The sequence below is a fragment of the Elephantulus edwardii genome, unplaced genomic scaffold (assembly GCF_000299155.1).
Source record: "Elephantulus edwardii isolate Elephantulus edwardi_28Jun2011 unplaced genomic scaffold, EleEdw1.0 scaffold00096, whole genome shotgun sequence".
Taxonomy (NCBI): domain Eukaryota; kingdom Metazoa; phylum Chordata; class Mammalia; order Macroscelidea; family Macroscelididae; genus Elephantulus; species Elephantulus edwardii.
The window spans coordinates 11845454-11867640 of record NW_006399846.1 but is presented as its reverse complement, the minus strand read 5'-3'; the positions used below and the strand labels follow the sequence as shown (position 1 = coordinate 11867640).

The 22187-nt window shown below is 44.0% G+C and overlaps 1 protein-coding gene across 1 annotated transcript in view; it reads right to left on the bottom strand.

Moving 5' to 3' along the window:
- The window catches only part of IL17RA (interleukin 17 receptor A), a 44822-nt gene extending 24529 nt beyond the window's left edge, over positions 1–20293 (bottom strand). The window contains exon 1 of the mRNA XM_006891379.1: positions 20159–20293. Coding sequence (XP_006891441.1) covers positions 20159–20293 — 135 coding nt within the window. The remainder of the gene's footprint in view (positions 1–20158) is intronic.
- Positions 20294–22187: the final 1894 nt, after the last annotated feature.

Sequence of the window (22187 nt, the reverse complement as noted above, 5' to 3'; positions counted from 1 at the left end):
CTCATAGGAGCTGACTTTGCGGGGCTGTTGCTGATGGGAATTCTTCCCCCTTGTGGAGTTAGTGGAGGTCACACCTAGTGCCCCAATGATGGCCAATGTTCTTTAATAGTGAAGCAAGTAGACTGGAGCAGAAGAGGAAGATTGTTAAGGGCAATGCACTGATTTGGTGTCTGTGTTTATAGCAGGATCCAGGGGTCAGCATCTGCCCATGCACCTTGTCAGTGGCACTCTTCTTTCCCCTTTACTCAGTCAGCTGTGCCTCTCCCCCAGTCCTTTCTGCAGAGGGAGCCATAGAGGTGGGGTTAAACAATGAAAAGAAAACTCAATGCTACCACAGCTCATTCACTTTACGGATGAATGGATAATGTATGCATGAAGACTTTCCGGAACTGACTCTCAATAAATCATTTTATCCACATCCTTTCTATCTTAGGGCCAGTTCATCAGCCGCTAGAGTCCAGACTTAGCTGCCCTCTGCACCCTCTATAGCTGCTGGTGATTAATTCTCACCCACTGGCTGCAGGGATAACATCACAGCCCTGCTAGGGGAGCTCTTCAGCTGTTCAGTAACAAAAGCAGTCTTCCTGCCTCTGCTCACTCTAATAAATGTCACTTTCCAAGTGCAGGTTGGTGAGTCAACTTCTTGAAATCTCTCGTATGTTCTCATTCTTGAAACTCCTAGGACTGTGGCATCTTTTTTAGGTGTTGCTTTGTTTTTTACCTTGGAATGCAGAGCTCTTCAAGAAAAGGCAAATACAGACTACAGTCTGTAGTAACTGAGTAATGCTTGTTGTTACTGTTAAGGTGCTGTTGAGTCAAATATAACTTATTATGACCCTATGAACAGCAACTGACACACCTGAGCCCACTGCTACCATCACTGTGTCAATCCATCTTGTTGTGGGTATTCCTCTCTTACACTGAGCCTAATCTTTTCAAGTATGATGTCTTCCAAGGACTAGCCCCTCTGAACAATATAGTCAAAGAATGTGAAACAGAGTTTCACCATCCTTGCCTCCAAGGAGTACCCTGGTTTCACTCTCTCCAGGACAGACCTGTTTGTTCTCTTGACAGTCCCTGGGTTATTCAGTACTCTTCGCCAACACTACAACTCAAAGGCATCAATTGTGTTTTTGTCATCCTTAGTCATTGTCCAACTCTCTGATGCATAGCAAGCATGTTAGAAGACCATGGCCTAGATCAGGTGCACCTTTGTCTTCAAACGGACATTATTACTTTTCAGTATTCTGCAATTTAGATTGGGTTTTGCAATCAAGATTCAACACCACTAGTAAAAGCCAAACCAAACAGCTGCTGTCAAGTCAATTCTCACTCTTGTGACTCCATACGTATCAGAGTAGAAATGTGTTTCATGAAGTTTTTAATGTGAATGCTGCAAAACTAGAGTGCCAAGTCTTTCTTTCAAGGTGCTTCTGGGTGAACATGAAACATACTCAGAAAACATTGCAACATGATGGCCAAGCTGAATGGCTCTTGACTTGTTGACTAAGAGAAGGTGAAGGAATTTGAAACATACTGAAGTGGCCTACAATTATGCTGGTGGGCATCTTCAAACTCCTGTGATTAATGAAAAAAGCTTCATGTCATCAGTAGATATTGCTTTGGGTGTGAATTTGTTACAGTAATAGTACTAATTTTCCTTCTAATACTACTTTATGTTGTTGTTATCAGTCCTGTCAACACAGCTCTGGATCCTGATGACTCTAGGAACAACAGAATAAAACTGTCCAATGCTGCACCATCCTCACCACTGTTTCTACACAGTCCACTATGCAGTCACTGGGACAGTGCTCTTTTTCAAAAGTCTTTCTCTTTTTCACTAGCCAGCTACTTTACCAAGCATGATGTCTTCCTCCAGGTACTTGTTCCTCCTGATAACATGTCCATTCCTGCTTCTAAATAATATGACATCCTTGCTTCTAAATAGCAGTGGCTGTACTTATTTCAAGACAGATTTGTCTATGGTGCACTCAATATTCTTCACCAACACCACCAAGGCATCAATTCTTCAGCCTTCCTTATTCATTGTCCAGCTTCTGCATGTTATGAGGTGATTTGCAACATCATGGCTTCGGCCAGCCAATTTCTTAAATGCTGCTTCTACAGGTGCTGACTGTAGATCCAGCTGGTGGCTTGCACGTTGCTGTGACACTGGATGCTATGCCACTGGTATTTCATATGCTAGCAAGGTAGCATCTGGTAGACCGGTTTCAGAGGAGCTTCCAGACAAAGACAAATTAGGAAGAAGGATCTAGTGATCTACTTGTAAAATGCTGGTCAGTGAAAATTTATGAAAAACAGAGGAATGTTGTCTGGGAGAGTGCCAGAAGATGAGATTGGAAGGAACAACGGAGGAAAAATGGCTTCCTCAAGGCAGAGCGGACCCTAATGATGTGGATAAATTAAAGCTTTGGGGAACTTCTTTGCTGATGAGGCACGACTCAAAATAAGAAGAAACAGCTGCAAATGTCTATTAATAATCAGGATGTGGGACATACAAAGAAGTATAAATCTAACAAAATTTTAAATTGTCAAAAATGAAATGGAATGCTTGAAGATTTTGCTTTTGCTTTTAATTCTTATGAAAAAATAACTTCTGAACCTTACCAAATATCTCTGCAGAATTTATTAGCCATAACTTTGGAAATTGGGGTTTTTTTTAAATTTTATTTTTTTATTTTATTATTTTTGTGTGTGTGTACTGTCAAATCAGATCTGACTGGTACAGGAGGAGACTGTCCCTCCTTCCCCGGCAGAGCATCTGGTGGATTCAAACCGTGAGCCTCTGGGATTGTAGTTGCAGCTCCTTGCCACTAGGCCACCAGAGCTCCCGTGGAAATTGTTTTCTTTAACTTACTGATATAATAAATTATGATAAGTTTGCTGTATTTAGAATAGTTTGTATTTTCATTCATAAATGAGATTGATCCACAGTTTTTTCTTTCCCCCCCCTCCTGTCTCCCTCCTTTTCCATTCCCAAAAACCATCTAAGAAAGTGTCTCTCTATGTCAACCTTTCCTTAGTTTTTTATAATAATGGATTCATAAAACATTTGTCCTTTTGTGACTGACTTATTTCACTTTGCGTAGTGTCTTCTAGATTGATCCATGTTATGTGGTATTTCATAAATTCTTGACTATTGCCTAGTATTGCATATTATTCTAGTCATAGTATTCTATTGTGTGTATGTACCTTACTGTATCCATTCATCTGTTAAGAGACACTTGAGTTGTGTGCATCTCTTTGTTGTTGTAAATACTGCTCCAGTGAACATGAGTGTATGCGCAGTTTGTGTAGAAGCTCTTAGTTCTTTAGGATATCTAGAAATGAGGTTGTTGAATCAAATGGTATTTCTATCTCCAATTTTTAGAAGAAGCTCTAAACTGTTTTTCTAGAGTGGTTGCACCATTTTACATCCCTTACCAGTAGGCCATGAGTGAATGCTGCACATCTTCATCAGCACTTGTCTTCTGTCTTTGTGAACTTTGCTGTTGTTGCTGGGGAAGGATGGTATCTCATTGCTGTTTTGGTTTGCCTTCCTTTAACAGCTAACAAGGGAGCTCTGGCGGCTAGAGCAGCTGCACTGCCAATCCAAAAGCATAAGGCTCAAATCCACCTGCTGCTACAGAAGAAAACGGACAAGCTCTTCCATTTACAGCCTCTGGAGCCCTCCTAGAGAATCTACTATGAGTCACTTCCGACTAGATGGAAATGAGTCCAAGTTTTGTTAATAGCTAATTATCTTGAATAGTTCTTCATGTGCTTATTGGACATTTGAATATCCACTTTGTGAAGTGTCTTTTCAAATCCTCGACCAATTTTTTAATTGGGATGTTTTACTTTTTGTTGTTGAGCTGGTCTCCCTTGTAAGGTATATTGTTGCCAAATATTTTTTTTCTAGCATGTAGATCCTCCCCTTACTGTCTGGGAGAAGTCTTTTGATGTGATAAGAATTTACTTTTTAGAAGGTTCCAGTTGCCTGGTTTATCCTCTAATGTTTGTGCATTTTGGTAGTTACTTTCTTCTCTTTGGTTTTTTAAAATATAATTTATCAAGCTCTGGAATTAAGTTTATGCTAGCACTAAAATAATGGGTATCTTACCCTCTCTTCTTTGTGTCATTTAATATCTGTTAAAATCAAGTAAAATGAGATCCTATTTAAATCTAAATGTCCACTGCAATTGAAACAGTTGGCACGGTTACTGCCCAGTCTGATACACACAGGCCATGGTCTTCGCAATCACTTGTTATGCATCAGAGAGTTGGACAAATGACCAAGGAGGATAGAAGGAGAATTGATGCCTTTGAGCTGTGGTGCTGGAGAAGAGTATTGAGAATACCATGGACTGCTAGGAAAACAAACAGATTTGTCCTGGAAAGGTTTAAACCGGGTGGCTCCTTGGAGGCAAGGATTCTGAGGCTCCGTCTAACTTACTTTGGACATGTTGTGAGGAGAGACCGGTCCTTAGAGAGGGACATCATGCTTGGGAGGGTGGAGGGACAGCGCAGGAGGGGAAGGCCCTCTATGAGGTGGATTGATTCAGTGACTGGGATAATCGGGATGGGAGTGTCAAAGACAGTGGGATTGGCACAGGACAGAGCAGAGTTTAGAGCTGATGTACATAGGATCGCTATGAGTCGCAAGCGCCTCGATGGCACATAACAACAACAACAACAACAACAGTGCTAAGGAGTTATGCTGCCAATCCAAAGGCCTGCAGTTCGAATCTACCAGCTGCTACACGGGAGAAAGAAGGACAATCTCCTCCTCAGAAAACCTGTAGGAGGATTAGCAATCAGTCAGTTCTGACTTGACAACCCACACCAACAAGTAGTAAGCAAATAGAAATCCCAGAGGTGTGCGGTACCAGATGCTCTGGCTGAAGAAGGAGAGACAATCTCCTCCTGTAACAGTCAGATCTGATTTGACGGTATACACACACACAAATTAGTAAAATAAAAAAAATATTTAAAAAGGCAAGAAGAAGTATTAGGTAAATAATAAAAAAAACATAGATTATCTATGGGACTAGAATAATGGCCTAAATATATGAAAAAAAGAAATTGTGAAGAACTTGAATAATAAGATCTCATTTATATGGAAATAAATGAGAAACTATCTCAATGTACTTTTCTGTTTGACTATGATGGCATGAGCAAAGAAAAAAACGTGGACAGTGTAGCTATCCTCACACTAGTTGTGGAGTGTAAAGGGATGAAAGGAGAGGAGTTGAGAGGGAACATATAGGAAAAAGAGATTATCACAAAACAAAAACATACATGTATGGAAAAACAATAAAAAATTCCATTAGAGATCAGGGCATTGACCAATGTTACTTTTAAAAAAAAATTTTTTTAAGGAAAGATTTTTGTGGGAAATTATATATTACCTGAAATATCTTTTTTTTATCTTCAAACTTTAAAAAAAAATCATTTAGCTGAGTATAAAAATTATTTTCTCCCCCTTCTAGAACTATTCTAAAATGATAAAAAAGGGAGAAATTATTATACATTTTCAAAAACAAGGGGCAACAAGGGGGGTCAGAGATGTGAACATTTAAAAGATAAAGTGAGCATAGCCCTGAGTAAGGAAGAGTGGACAAACTTACAACCAATTACTTCAAGGGGGAGGCGGAAGCCAAACGTTCATCAGAAATCTTTTAAGAATCACACTTGACAGTATCAGATGCCTTAGAAAGTAAAGCAATGGGATGGAAAAGAAGAGGGATTAAAGGAAAGTATGTGTATGAAATGTTGAGATCTTCAACCTTATTCTGCCCAGCTCTTAGAATGTGGACAGAGGAGAGCAGACAAAGGACCTCCAGATTCTGACATCTGACAGTCATCCAGCACGCAGGCCCCCTGACTTCCTACAGTAAATTCCAATTATCAACAAGCTGCATAGCCGAAGCGTAACAAATAGTTAGAAGGGTTTTCATATGTGAAAAGTAGACCAAAACAAACTTTTGAAACGTGCTCTAGATGAAAAGAAAACAATGCTGGCAAGAGAATAAAACTAAATAAATAAAACAGTAATTGTTCCCAAAAGAAGACAGTGCATCTATAAGACTAGTGTAAGACAGAGTGGAAAAAAAATAGGAGGAAAAAATGAATAGCACGGTTGGGTTATAAAAACTGGGGAAATGTACCTGACAGTACAACAAATACAAATAGATTTTCTATTTGAAATACATTTTCTATTTAACATGTTGCTGCAAATCACAGTAATACATATATATATGTGTATATATATATATATGTGTGTGTGTGTTTCGAAGCACGAAAGTGTGTGTCAATGTGTTAAAAAACATACTGCCATCATGCTCATTCCAACAAAAGGCAACCCTCCATTGGCTTTCAGAGGCTATGAACCTTTGTGGGAAAAGACTTCCTGCCTCATTTTCCTTCTGCACAGTGACTGGTGGAGAACTGCTGATCTTGCAATTTATCTGACAGAACAGGGATAGATCGTGTTCTTGTTGTTATGTGCCATTGAGTCACCTGCAACTCACAGTGACCATGTGTACAACAGGTCTAAACCCTGATCTATCCAGTGCCAACCTTATTGTCTCTGAAACACCTACCCCCATTACCCCAGTCACTGAGTCAATCCATCTCATCAAGGGTCATGGTCTCTGGCGCTGTCCCTCCATCCTCCCAAGCATGATGTCCTTCTCCAAGGACTGGTCCCTCCTTGCAATTGAAAGAGGACATCAGACAAAGTTTCAGAATCCTTGTCTCCAAGGAGCAGCCTGGTTTCACCCTCTCTTGGTCGAACGTGTTTGCTTTCCTAGCTGTCCATGCTATATTTCTCTTCTCCAGCCCCACAACCAAAAGGAATCAATTCTCCTTCTCACATCCCTAGTTATTGTCCAGCTTTCTGATGCATAGCAAGCAACTGTGCAAACCATTGCCTACTTCAGGCGCATCTTAGTATCCAGACTGACATTGTTGCTCTTCAGTACCTCTGAAGTGGTACCTGACAGCAGACTTTCCCAATGCAATTAGTCTTGTTTACTGGTACCAAGAGTCTTGATTATGAAGCCAGGCAAATTGAAGCTGTTAACAATGTCAGTCTCTTCACCATCTATCATGATGCTTCCAATTGTCCCAGTGGTGAGAATCTTTTTTTTCCTTGCTGTTGAGCTTCAAACTGTACTGAGGCTGCAGTCCTTGACCTTCTGCAGCAAATTAGGTCTTCCTCAGTTCCAGCAAGCAAGGTTGTGATATCTGCATAATGCAGGCTGGTGATGATCTTCCTCCAATCTTGATGCCACATTCCTCTTCATAGAGCCCAGACTCCTGGATTATCTATTCTGCATATAGATTGAAAAGGTATGGAGACAGGACACATTCCTGTGTACACAATTTCTGATTTTGAACCATGCAGCATTTCTTTGTTGTTATGATAACAGCCTCCTGATCCAACTACAGGTTTTACACAGGCACAATCAAGTATTCTGGGATTCTCATTCTTCTCAGAGTCAGCCAAAGTTTGTTGTGATCCAGACAGTCAAAAGCCTTTGCATAGTCAATGAAACACAGATAGACATTCTTCTGGTACTCTCTGTTTTCAGCCAAGATCCATCTAACATTAGCTAGTTACTATCCCAGTACTTCTAAACTCAGCCTGCACATCTGGCATTTCCCTGTTGATGTGCTGTTCCAGTCTTTTTTGGATCATTTTCAGCAGGATCTTGCTTGCTTGTGATATTAATGATACTGTTTGAAAATTTCTGCACTCTGTCACATCACCTTTCTTTGAATGGGAACAAATATGGATTTCTTCTAGTCACTTGGCCAGGTGGTCATCCTCAAGAAAACTATTTTCCGGCGCTGGCTGAAAATCGCCTGTGACTTCATCCATAGCCACTGGTGAGAGTCAGCGCCCAGAGCCATCAGGGGCTTTAAGCTCACTGTCCACTGCTGTGGTGTGGACAGCTGAAACCCAGGCCCCGACAGGCACCGGGGGGTGGGGGGGGTGGGGGGGGTGTGTGGAAACCCAGACTCTACTTCATGCTCTGCTGGAGAAGGAGGGGCAATCTCCTGTACCAGTCAGATCCAATTTGACGGTACACACACACACACACACACACTTTTTCTTCTTCTTTTTTTAAAAAAGACTACTTCAGCCGTCGCGGCCCTCTGCCCGGGGCGGGCTGCCCTCGGCCTTCTGCCCAGGGAGGGCTGCGCTTGGCCCCCGGCTCGGGGCGAGCCGTCGTGGCCTTCTGCCCAGGGAGGGCTGCACTTGACCCCCGGCTTGGGGCGAGCTGTCGCGGCCCTCTGCCCGGGGTGGGCTGCCCTTGGCCTTCTGTCCGGGATGAGCCGTCATGGCCTTCTGCCCGGGGAGGGCTGCGCTTGGCCCCCGGCTCGGGGAGAACCGTCGCGACCCTCAGGAGCAAGAAGGCAAGCAGCTGTAACCCAAGACCACCAGTAAGGTGATAAAGCGTCCTCCCTTCCCCCCTTTATATCTATGCCCCTGTTCAGCATGAGGAAGCCAGAGAGTCAGCATCCAGTTCCCAAATCAATAAGACAGTTGGTTTAATTACTATTGGAAAATGCTTGTCATTCCTCTGTAGCATCTGGTCCCCACTGGACCCTCATTATTTCCTTCACCTGCTCCCCCCACCGACCAAACTGTGCAGCTCTGCAACTGCATCCTGGCCCATCCTCACCCTTCTGCCCCCAACCCTCACCTCCTTGTACCCCCAATATGTTTTTCCCAATAAAAAAATATATTAAAAAAAAGAAAACTATTTTATGGATCTAATGAAATATATCAGTTCAAGAAACACAAGATAAAATTACTTCCGTTCCCAGGAAAATTATTACAAGAAACACAAAGAAGAAAAAAAGACTTTTAAACAATTGAAGAACATATGCTTACAGAGTAAAAAGGCCCAATGAGTGTCCAAAAGATGAAAAAAGACTGGGTCCAATTTCCAACATCATGAAGCTTTTAGAATACCAGGAATTAAAAAAAGAAAAGAAAGAAAGAGTTTCTACTGAGAGAGAAAATAAAGGTACCAGACAAAGAAGAATCAGGATGACAGTGACTTTCTTGGCATGTTATGAAAGAAGCCATGAGTGCTCCACATACATATGTTCCTCATCCACAATTGTTGAGTAGATTCTGACTCATAACCACCTTACAGAGAGGACAAAGCAGAACTGCCCCTTTGGGTTTCTGAAGCTATACATCTCAACCAGAGCAGAGGGACTCATCTGTCTCCTGTAGAAGAACCAGAAGACTGGAACCACTGACCGGGTGGTTGGCAGCCTATTACTTAACCTACAAGAGATTCCTGTGCGCATGCACACTCACATACACATGCACACACGTGCATGCACACACTTTCTAAAAAAAGTTGCAGGAGGATATGTTCCAGTAAAATAAGGGCATTAATGCCTGGGGAAGACACAAGATCCTGGCCACAGGAGAGTTCACAGTGAAGGAAAGTAACAGGCTAGCTAATCTGATAGTGTGCCGCAGGCCTAAACAGAACGCCCTCTGGGAGCTCCCTGCTCTCCAGGAGTGAGCGCTGTCTAGGCCAGTGTCAGAGAGCTCCAGGAGGGAGTCTTTTGGAGGATGAATGGGCAATGGGATTGATAAGATATGTTTATTTGGGAGGAAAAAACATGATATAAAAACACATGCCATAGCAAACTGGATAATAAGAAATTAAGACTGTTACATACTGCCCCTCCAGCCATTTTCAGAGGCTGTAAATCACAGGAGATTGTCCATCTCTCTCCGAGGAGCTGCTGGATTCTAACTGCAAGCCTTTGGGTTGGCAGTTCAACTCCTTATCACTAAGCCACCAGAACTGCCATGGTTACATGGAAAAGTAAGCAAATGGAGAAGCAAAGCAATTAATTTTTTGCAGGTAGAAAAAGAAACTGTGCTACAAAGGAAATAGAATCAAAGTAAACGAACTTGCATCAGCAGTAGAGATTATTAACTTTGTTACATCATGTAAACACTGACCATTGATTTCATCAAATTGTAGTGTAACTATAAAGGGAAGGGAGAGGAAAGAGAACAATGAGATGTGAAGATAGGAAAGGTAAACTTTCATTTATTATAAGTCAACACATAATGTCTAAATTGGATACATTAAGAAATGGGAACATAAGTACCTGTAAAAACATGGAGGTTAAATGTCAAGGGGAATAAAACCCTCCACACACACACAAAACCACCAGACAACAAAAAGACTCATAAAGAATTGTCTGTGGGAAGTAGATCAAGGAAGGGGTGAGGGCTCAGACAAAGAGAGACTTGTTTTCTGGTTTTAGTTCTTTATTTTTTAAAGGGGAACAAAGTTCTATTCTTAGCCATGAAAAATGGTGGTATTTGTTTTTATTTTAAACATTTCAGTATCTCACTAAATAGATCGGCAAGCATTGTCTAAAAGACAGAATGTTACCTACTAAAGAAAAGAACTGAAAAGTGAGACAGACACTAGTTTGTTTAGGGAAATGAATAGTTAGCATTTTTCATACATATGTGTATATGTATATGTTATTGTTATATATCATAGAGTTGGAACTAGCCCATAACCAAGAGGAATTCAGTAACACGGGAGGAGATCGCCCATCCTTCTCCCACGGAGCAGGTGGTGGCCTCAAACCATTACACACACACACACAATGTTGTGTACCATTGAGTCAGAACCAACACATAGCTGAACTTCGAGCGGGTTTTCAGGGGCAGCTAATCACACGGGAGAAGACTGCCTATCCTTCTCCCAAAGATCAGCTGGTGGATTCGAACCACATGCCCTCAGGATTGCAGTGCAGCTTTTTGCCACTAGGCCACCAGTGAGATATGGATTGATTAGATAGATAGATAGATAGATAGATAGATAGATAGATAGATAGATAAACATTCAGGGTCTTCTTTGGCTTCTACTAAGACAGATCAGGAGGGGCCAGTCCTTGGAAGAGGACCTCATGCTTAGGAAACAAGGCTCAGTGAAGAAGAGGAAGGGCCTCAAGGAGATGGATTGACACTAACTGCAATAATGGGTTTAAACTTAGTAAAGACTGTGACGGTGGTGCAGGATTGAACAGGATACCTCAGGTCACTATGAGTTGGAGCTGGCCAGACTGCATCTAATAACAAGATAAATCTCATTCTATTCCCCTAAAAAAAAATATTACCTTCAATTCCTCCACTTAAAATTGGAGACTTTTTGAAAATAGCAGGATTGTTGTTGTTATGTGCCATCAAGCTGCCTCTGACTCACAGTGACCCTATGTACAACAGCTCTGAAGCCTGCCCCGTCCTGAGCCAGTCTCACTGACTCTGACACACCTACCCCCTATAATCCCAGTTACTGTATCAATCTATTTCATCAGGTGTCTTCCTCTTCTGCGCTGTCTCTCCACCTGACCACATGTCCTTCTCTTCTTGGCCACATGTCCAAAGTATGTGAGATGGAGTTTCAAAATCCGAGCCTCCAAGGAGAAATTTGGTTCACCTTTTCCAAGACAGATCTGTTTGTTTTCTTGGTGGTTCATGCTATGTCCAAGACTCTTCTCTAGAACCACAACTCAAAGGCATCAATTCTTCTTCTGTCACCCTTAGTCATTGTCCAGCTCTCTGATTTATAGAAAGTAATTGTGAAGACCAAGGCCTGGATCAGGTGCACCTTAGTCTCTAAGCTGACATCACCGCTTCTCAGCAGGATTAGAATGTTACTTATGAGTTTGCTTGTGAATGGCATAGTGTTACCTGGCAAAAAGTCAGCGGGGGGGGGGGGAGGATACTAATGATGATGAAGATGATAACTATGAAGCAACTAGAATCCACCAGTGGCTCTGCGGGACAAAGATGGGCAATCTATTTCCATATAATTTACAACCTCAGAAATCTGCTGGAGGGTTGCTATGTGTCAGAACCAACTTGACAGCAGTGAGGATGAATGATGAATATGGCGAGATATTTGTGCTAAGCATATTATACACTTATTTAATCTTTAAACACCTCTGGACAGTAAGCACCATTATTCCCCTTTTACTGATAAAGAAACAAGGCACAAAGAGGTCAGCTAAGCTGTCCAAGGTCCCACACAGCTGACATTCAAATCTGTGCCCTTAATCACTGCTATCTTGTCTTCCTGGATAAAAAAGGTACACTTAGAGAATAGGTCTGTCCGGTTTTTTTTTTTCTTTTCATCCACAGAGGAAATGACTAAAAGAAAGAAAGAAGTAATCTTATTCATCTCTGCATATCAATGAACATTACTGAGAATCTGATAAGGGAAAATGAGCTTTGAAGATGCAAAGCCCTGGCTTGATCATCTCTTAGTAACAGTGTGGCTTTGGGCCATTCACCTCACCTCTCTAGCAAGTTAATAACTCCTACCATAGAGGGTTGCTGTGAGAACTGAAGGAAAGGACCTATATTAAACACCTGACACACTGCCTGGCAGAAACTTACAGGTAACAGGCCAGGTCTGGTAGATACTGGCACATAACTGTGTGATATGTCATTCATTCTTCCCATAACCCTGTAGGGTTCATCTCCATTTATAAATGAGGATGCTGGCTCATCGTAGAGTGCTTGGTCTAGGAGTACAGAGCGAGTGGCAGGTGAAGCCAGCAAGGTCTTCTGACTCGACTGGGTGTCCCCTCCCCTGCAGGGCACAGATTTTGTTTACTGGATGATATGATGAGAGCACGGAGCAATCGGGCTGAAAGTCATTTTGAAATCCACCCCAAAACCAAACCTGCTGCCACTCAATTCCAACTCATAGCAACCACACGTATTACTAGATAGAACCATGGCATTTTTCTCAGGTGTAATCCTTACAAAAGAGAACTGCCAAGCCTTTATTGGAGAGTACTGTTTGGTGAGTTCAACATACCAACCTTTCGGTTAACAGCTGACTGCAGACTGCTTTGTCACCGGGAGCCTGCTAATTCTGCTGGTTCTTTTGCCAGTAGGATCCCAGCCTTGCCTGCTTCGCCCGAGTGTCTACATGACTCAAGGGTGACTACCAAACACCTGCCTATCAGGTGCAAGAGGGGCCCTGCTTTGGCAACCAGAAAAGGGCTGGAACAAACGGTTGTTCTACCACAAGGCAAAACCACAAGAGCTCAGGAAGAAAAGGAAATTGTAATGGTGTACACATCCTGTCTTTAAAACTGTGTGTTAATAGTCACATTGGTCATCCTCAAATTGCTGGGTTGGGGGTGTGTGTGTGTGTGTGTGTGTGTGTGTGTGTGTTTCTGGGCTTTATTTCCTCTGGGTTGGCAGTTATGGGAAACCGGAAAGGCCAGACAGGGGGAACGACCAATCAAACAACCCCAGAGGGAAAAGTGGTTATTTTTGGCCTTCTCAGTATTGATTTCTATGGGGAAAATGAGAGGCACCAGGGTTTTGAGGTGGGTGCTAAGGATGGGCCACCAGGAAGTGTAATATGCCTGCTCTTGGTTTATCGCTGTTCTCAAGCAAAGCCAATTATTTATTTACCTGTTTCCTTCTTACAAGTGTCCATTTCCAAAAGGATCCCTGGGACAACAGTGGTTAAGTGGTCAGCTGCTAACCCTAGAGGGCAGTTCTCCTCTGTCCTACAGGGTGGCCATGAGCCAGAAAAGAATCAATGGCAATGAGTTTGCTTTGCTTTTGGTTACCCACATCCTGGGCTGGCAGCACTGGGCTGGGAGTAGAACAAGCATGCAGTCACCTTCTTCCTGTCTCAGGAGAGACTTATCAAGGGCTAAATCTCGTCAGCTTTTAAATTATCACCTCCAGCTACCATGGCGTCAGCTCTGACTCATGTGATCCATGTGTGGCAGAGTAGAGCATTGCCATGAATCAGAGTTAACATGAGGGCAACTGGTTTTTGGACTCCCTAGTGGTGCTTGGCTACAAAACAAAAGGCTGGCAGTTCAAGTCCACCCTGAGGTACTCTGGAATAAAACACCTAGCAATCTATTGACAAATCAGCCACTGGACTATATGGACTTCAGATAAGACATTTGAGATTGTTGACAGCTTCAGTTTGCTTGGCTCTACAATCAACACTCTTGGTACCAGCAGCCAGGAAATTAAATAATTGCACTGGGAAAGTCTGCTGTCAGACCTCTCCAAGGTACTGAGGAGGAATGATCTCAGTCTGGAGACTAAGGTGTGCTGAACACAAGCCATTGTCTTTGACATTACTTGCTATGCATCAGAGAGCTGGACAAGACTAGGGATGATAGAAGGAGAGTTGATGGCTTTGAACTTTGGTGCTGGAGAAGAGGACTGAATATACCATGAACTGCTAGGAGAACAAACAAGTTCATCCTGGATAAGGTGAAGCCAGGCTGCTCCTTGGAGGCAAGGATTCTGAAGCTTCGTCTGACATACTTTGGACATGTTGCAAGGAGGGACCAGTCCTTGGAGAGGGACGTCATGCTTGGGAGGGTGGAGAGACGGCGCAGGAGAGGAGGACCCTCGAGAAGATGGATTGATTCAGTCACTGGGGTAATGGCGATAGGCATGTCAGAGGGACAGAACAGGGTTTAGGGTCACTATGAGTTGCAAGGGACTTGACAGCTCATAACAACTACAACCCACTTTTGAGTTAGCTCATCAGTCCTTTGGTTGTGGTGATGAGGAAACTGGTATGGGCAGCCTAAACTGCTCTGAGCTGTAGAGAATCTGTGAAGAAAGAATGGAAATCCAGCCTTTTGTAGGCCATGTTTTTGGTTTCCCATTCTTCATTCTTTCATCTCACATTCACTCAAACATCAATGGGGTGGTTTTGCTATCAAGTCGGTTCTGGCTCATAGTAACTCCATGTGCAGCAGAGTAAACCACACCAGCCCTGCACCATCCTCACAACTGCCACTGGGCTTGAGCCCACTGTGACAGCCACTGTGCGAAGCCATCTCATCAAAGGGCTTCCACTTCTTTGCCAACCTTCTACTTTACCAAGGGACAGCTGGTGGCCTAGTGGTGAGAAACTACATTGTAATCCCAAAGGCACATGGTTCAAATCACCAGCTTCTTTGCAGGAGAAAGCTGGACAATTTCCTCCTGTGTGATTACCTGCACTGAAAACCCACTGGAGGGTCTGAAAACCTGCTGGAGGGTCAGCTATGGGTTAGTTCTGACACAATAGTACAAAACAACAACTACTGTACCAAGCATGTCTTTCTCCAAGGATTGGCCTCTCTTGATAAGATGTTTAAAATATGTAAGACAAAAACACTAGTGGAAGAGTGAATAGATGTGGTTCCTTTCCTTCCTTTTTCCTTCCTTTCCTCCCTCCCTCCATCTCTTTCTTTTTTATTGTGAAAAAGGTTCATTAAGGCATTAAGAAGCATAGCTAATGAAAGGTAGGCCACGTAAAAGAGTTAAGTGAAAAAGAAAGAAAAGTGGGAAAGGACCCTTGGAAAGAAAAAGGAAAAGGGTAAAACCAAACCTTACAGCATGATGCCAAAAGAATAGGAGAGAAAAAGAGAGATGTAGTTTATTTCTTGTTAAAAGAACAGTCAGTAGAGCTGGGGAGTTGCTTGTCCATGGATGTGAGGGGGTCTCTGATTCCAGTTTATGAAGAGGGAAGGGGAGGAAGAACAAGAATAGGAGTTGCAAACACATCCCATCCTTGCTCTCCACCCCTCTCTGGAATTATGCTGTGGGTCCCGTTCTAGACTTTCAAAAGCCCTATACTGAAGGCATTTAAAGTAAAAATTCTTTTAGTCAGAGTTCATGAGAACAATGCCAGAACGAAGCCTCTACTTTGCTTTTTAGGGGTTAAGCATATGCCCACTAACCTAAAGATTGCTACTTCAAACCCACTCAGAGGCATTTTGGGAAACAGGTCTGAAGACTGGCTTCTGAAAGTTCAAAGCCTTGAAAACCATATGGAACAGTTCAACTCTACACGTAGGGGGTTCCCAACAGTCAAAATTGATTGGCTGGCAATTAATAACCACCACCTCCCTTCCTAGCATCTTTTTTTACTCTCCTGCCACATAGACCCTTTGCTCCAGCTACAAACCTTATCTGTCCTGTCCAGGGGCCTTGGTTTAGGTCCAATGTGTAGCCTGGAATGATTCTTTCAACCTCTGTCTTCCAGCTCCCACACAACCCCTCTTCAGGGTTGCCTAAATGTCCTTTCTTTCATGAAGAAATCTATAATGGACAAATAACTTATTTTCCCCCTGGAATTCTGTACACTCACTTGTCCAGGGAGCACTTGCTAGAGGATGCCTTGTATGGTAGTCACCTAACTTCAAGCCTTATTCTCCTACTCGATTTATGATTAGTTTCTCACACAGTAATGGCATGTACTGTGCTTACACATGACAAATGACCATAAAAATATGAACGCCAAGTGCTAGGTGTTAAAACACTTTTACACAAAGTCTGCATGAAGGATCTGCTCGGCCGAAGTCTCCCTGCTTTGCCCAACAGTAAGAGTCACAAGGATGTTTTCCAACATCATTCAGTTTTAAAATAATCTGTTAAAAGTCACTGACCCTCCCCCTCTTGCAGTAAATCTTTTACAATATTAAATGATAACTAATCCTTTGTGACACATCTTCTGAGTCAGATACCATTACTCTCAGAGGGCTGACAAACACTAGAGATCATGGGGTCAAGGGAGCTGCGAGTGGAAAGGAGTGCATCTGGGAGGGAGGCACAGTGTTTTACATATTTCATTCCTTCCTTAAGATTGTCGTTGACCTCCATACAGGACCACCATCTAATAGGTGGGTGCAGGGATGGATTACCCAAAAAACAACGTAAGCACTGCTTAAAGCATCAACAAAACAGGGGAGCCAGTTGCTCAAAGCAAAGATCCAAAGATGCCAATAAGACAGGATACAAAGAAGAGAAAGCAGCCAAGTGGAAGGGAACTGGCAGGATGCTAAATGAAAGTGACAACAGTTCTACTGTAGGAGAATGTGCTGGCTAGAAATCAAGTTCCTGCAGAGTCATGAGGGCACCCACATTTAAGCTATGAGGCCTCTATCACTGCAACACCTTTATAGACAGGTCTCCTTGGATTTCCTCCTATATCATTAAACCTCCTTATCTCAGTGGATTGCCAAATTTAACCCTAGCTACACTCACTCAATATGCCACTGAATCCAAAATGAGTAGTTTACTGGACAAGGATGGATTATATCTATATATCTATATATCTACATATCTACATATCTATATATCTCTATCTATCAGATCTCTGATCCATTTTGAGAGAACCGTCTTATACGTCTGCTGATCCGTCAACTCCAGGAGGAAGCCCAGCTTTGCTCTTTGCCATGATAAAAAGATACAAGATAGGCTCTTGCACATGTTCTGGTAAACAATCAATAAAAACCCTAGTCCCAGACAAGAAGCAAAAGTGAGAGAACTCCAACAAGCCAACCATCATAATAAATTCAACCATGTTACTGTTTAACCTCACAGCATTTACAGTTATGCTCTATGTGTTGTAAACAATAATATTTGTAACTTTAAAATATGTCTGGCAAGGGAGCACTGATGGCCTCGTGGCAAAAAGCTATGCTGCCGTCCCAAGGGCATGCAGTTTGAATCCACCAGCTGCTCTGCTGGAGAAGGAGGGGCGATCTCCTCCTGTGCCAGCTGGATCTGATTTGACGGTACACAACAAACAAGAAAAAAAAAGTCTTGCAAACATGTAAATAAAAGATATCTCCAAAGCGCTGAAGAGCAATGATGTTAATTTAAAGACTAAGGTGCACTAGAGCCAAGCCATGTCTTTTAAATTAATTGCAATTGAAGCACTTGTTGCAGAAGATTAAGGAATGCATCTCAATATGGGTTACATCTCAATGCGAGGAAAACAAAGATTCTTACCAATGGACCAATAGGCAGCATCATGATGGATGGAAAGGAGACTTAAACTGTCCACAGCTTTATCTTGCTTGGATCCACAATTAACACCCTTGGTACTAGCAGTTAGGAAATAAGGAGACACACTGCACTGGGAAAATCTGTAGTTAGGGACCTTTCCAAATTATTGAGGAGTACCGATGTCAGTTTAAAAACTAAGGTGCATTTGATTCAGGCCACAGTCTTTCTGATTACTTGCTATGAATCTGAGAGCTGGACAATAAATAAAGATGATAGTAAAAGAACTGACGAGCTGTGGTGTTGGAGAAGAACACTGAACATCCCATGGATGGCCAAGAGAACAAACAGATTTGTGTTGGATCAAGTACAGCTGGAGTGCTCTTTGGAGGCAAGAATGATGAGGCTTCACCTCATATATTTTGGTCATGTTGCTAGGAGGTATTATTCCTTGGAGAAGGACATGATACTGAGAAAGAGGGAGGGTCAGCAAAGGAGAGGAAAATCCTCAACCAGGTAGATTGACACGGTGACTGCTGCAATGGGCTCTTGTATGTCAGGAAGTATGAGGATGGTGCAGGATAGAACAGGGTTTAGATTTTTTGTTCATAGAGTCACTATGAATTGTACTTGATTCAACAGTACCTAACAAGAACATTCATCCAAAAGTTGGACAATGACTAAGGATGACATAAGAATAGTCAATGCCTTTGAGTTGTGGTGGTGGAAAAGTACTCCATGGACTGCCAGAACAAACAAATATGTCTTGGAGAAAGTGCAAACAGGGTGCTCCTTGGAGGCAAGGATGATGAAACTCTTCCTCACATACTTCGGGTATATTGCTAAGAGGGGCCTGCTTAGAAAAGGACATGATGCTTGGAAAGGTGGAGGGTCAGTGAAAGAGAGAAAGACCCTCAACAAGATGGACTGACTTAGTGACTCTAACAATGGGCTCCAGAATATCAGAGTTGTGAGCATAGAGAAAATTCCTATCTATTGTTTATAGGTTTGCAATGTTTTGTATTTGACTTTACAGTACATCATAGCAGCTCAACTCCCTACAGACTATGCTACCAGAGATCCCATAAAATGTTGTTTAAAAAAATCCCATACAATATGTAGTATATATTGCTATTGTTGTGTGCTATCGAGCTGCAGCTGACTCTTCAAGCGGGCTTTCAGAGGCAATTATATAGTATATGATATGCAATATATTTGTCATTGATGGGTTGACACAGGGACTGGAACAAAGGGCCTTAAGCACAACACTTTGTGAGAATCAGGCAGGGATGTGTTCTGTTTGCTTTGTCGCTATGAGCTGGCACCTTACCACCACTTATCTATCTCACAGATTTCATTTAATATGTGAGTAAGCAGGGGAGGGGACATCACGGATTATCTGTGTTTAGGGCCCTCACATGCTTTAATGTGGCCCCTGGGTGGGTGTGTCGCGCACTGTGGGAGCACGGGTGTGTGTATGTGTGTCCTATCCCCTATCCGACAGATTTTTATCCTCGTTTCCAGAGTGCAGTGCTGTGGGTGTGTCTTAAAAAACAAGGCTCTGACCCCTGACAAGTGACTTGCAGGCAGCACTGACGGCCAGAAGATCCCAGTCAGCTTTCTGCTGTTACTCTCCGAACTAGTTTCAGTGAAAGGTTACACGTCTCGCCTCACCCTCAAGGTTCTGGGCCTCTGAGACGCCAAGACTCGTCCACGTAGAACGAGGACACCGGGGGAACCGGGGGAGCCGGACTGCGCTCAGCCGATTTCTAATTCGGCTGCGATGTGCTCGCTCGCCCTGCAACTTTGGACTCGAATGAGGACAACAATGGAGGAGGCGCTCTCGAGCCCCGGGTCGGACTCGAGCGTCCCGTCTGAGCCGATCTGCGGAGGTTGTAGGATGCGCTAAGTGGCAGCTCCACCAGCCCCTTTCCGAAAGTCTCCGGCGCCACAAGCCTTTTCCAATCAGCCTGTCCACGCCTACTTCCCCCAACTCCGGGCTCCAGTGGAGGTGTCACTCCCCGCCTCCCGCCCGGGCCCGCGTTTTGAGTTGTGCAGCGCGCACCGCGCGATCTTTCCTTCTCAAACTCCCTCTTGAGTTCACACCACGACCCCCAACGCTCCGAGTGTCCGCGCCAGGGCGTCCAGATCTTCACACTCAAGCCCCAGATCCTCCCTGAACCCCCACACTCCAGACCCCAGCACATACTTCCTGCTCCCAAGCCCGAGACACGCAGCCTCCCGCCCCGGCCGCCCGAACCTCCGCCCTCGGGGCCCTAGCACTTTCCGGGCGCTTTTCTGGGGTCTCACCGGCTGGGAGCAGACGGGCTCCGGGTAGTCCAAGAGCCGCAGGGAGGGGCGCCCCCGTTCGGCCACCGTCAGCAGCAGCAGCAGGCTGAGAGCGGCTCCCGGGAGGGCGAGCGGCCCGCCGCGCGGGGCCCCCATGGCCCGGCACCCAGCGGAGGGCGCGTGGCCGGGACCGGGGGCTCGGCGTGGGAACGCAGGGAACTCTCCCTCCGCCCGTGCTCTCTCGACTCGACTGCGCTCTGCTCGCTTCCGGCTTTCAGCCCCGGCCCAAGGGGCGGGCCGGGCCGAAGGGGAGGGTTTTGGGCTGGGGACCAGTCCCTGCTCTGGGCCCGCCTCCCCCGGTGCGTCCCAGGTAGTCGCCCTTCACCACACTCCGCCAGCGGGCGCTGAGCTTGCTCCCCGGCCCAGTTCGGTGAGTTGCCAAGTTGTTCTCAAACCTTACCTGACTCCCAAGTTTGAAAACTGAAAAATGGTGGTGGAGCTGGAGAAGAGTATTGAACATACCAATCAGGTCTGCCCTAGAGAGAGTGCTATCAAGTTGCTCTTTGGAGGCAAGGATTTTGAAACGCCGCCTCACAGACTTTGGGCATGGGGTTAGTAAGGACCAGTCCTGGGAGAAGGATATCATGTTTGAAAGGACAGCGCAGGAGTGGGAGACCCTGGATGAGATGGATTGACACAATAGCAGGGGCAATGGGGGCAGGTGTGTTGGTGACCGTGAGATTGGCTCAGGATAGGGCAGAGTTCAGAGCTATTGATTGTGCACACGGGTAGCTATGAGTCGAAGACCCCGAGGCACTTAGGCAGCTGGCCTCCATCAGCCGGTAATGAGCTTGGCTTGTATTTACTTACCGACACGTCCTAACACACAGTTTTAATTTTTTGTCCTCTTTCTGTACTTGCCTTTGTTTAGATTTTTCTTCATTTGACACCAAGCCAAAGTAGAGGCTCATAGTAGTCCATTTTCATTTAGTCTCTTGTTACATCCTCCGTGTGTATGTGTGTGTGTGTGTGTGTTTTCTGTGCCTTTTCCGACCTGCTTTGGTTTTCTAAAGATAGGGATAGGATGTGGGAGCATTCGGTTCTCAGACTTCTGGCGACTGATTTCCTAGGCCAGGGGCCTGATCTTGTACCAACCGGTGTCTGTAGCAGTTCCAATAAAGTATTTCCCAAAGAGCTTTCTCTATATCCGCGGAAGGACTGCCATCTACTTATATCTAACCAGTTCTCTCATTGCCTTCAAGTCAGAACCCATTCATAGCTGACCAACCAGCGAGTTTTCAAAGGGAGAAGACTGCCCATCTTTCTCGCAAAGAGCAGCTGGTGGATTCCAGCTGTCAGCGAGGTGCTATCTTTGGGTTAGCAATGCAGCTCTCAATGGACTGTGTCACTAGAGCTCCCTAATCAGTCTTGTACTAATTCTGTCAGTTTATCTTTCAGAAACTGTGTTGTCTGTTTCCTCTCCTTCTCTGGACCCTTAAAGACCTTCCCAAATAAGACAACGGTGTTTCTTTCTCCTGGGTTCCTGACACTCAATTTTGCCTGGAGGAAGCCTGGCTCTTCCTTACTATGTTCAACTCTCTCCTGTCATTTTTGCATTTAGGAAACAAAACTCTTCATCCTCTTTCTCTCTGCATCCTAAACCCACTAATACGGGGTTTCCTTTCCCATCTGGTAATTAAGTCTAAATGCTTTTCACTGCTTTTTGACATCCATACAATCTAAACTCAGCTTTCCTTTGCATTTTCCACCACCAGCAAAGAAATGCTTAATGTAATCTGGGCAGTGGGTTTTCTCATTGTCCAAAGCACTGTTCTACTTTTGCTGCTGCTTGAAGACTCAGTGATCTATATACATTTTCACTGGCTTATCTCTGAAAGAATTTTTAAAAGTCTGCATCCTTTCATCCTTTTCTACCTAGAGCCTTCAGTATGGGTTATACCACAACATCAAGAAAACCAAATCCTCAGAACGGGACCAATAGGCAACATTATGAGAAGTGAAGACTGAAGTTACCAAGGATTTTATTTTG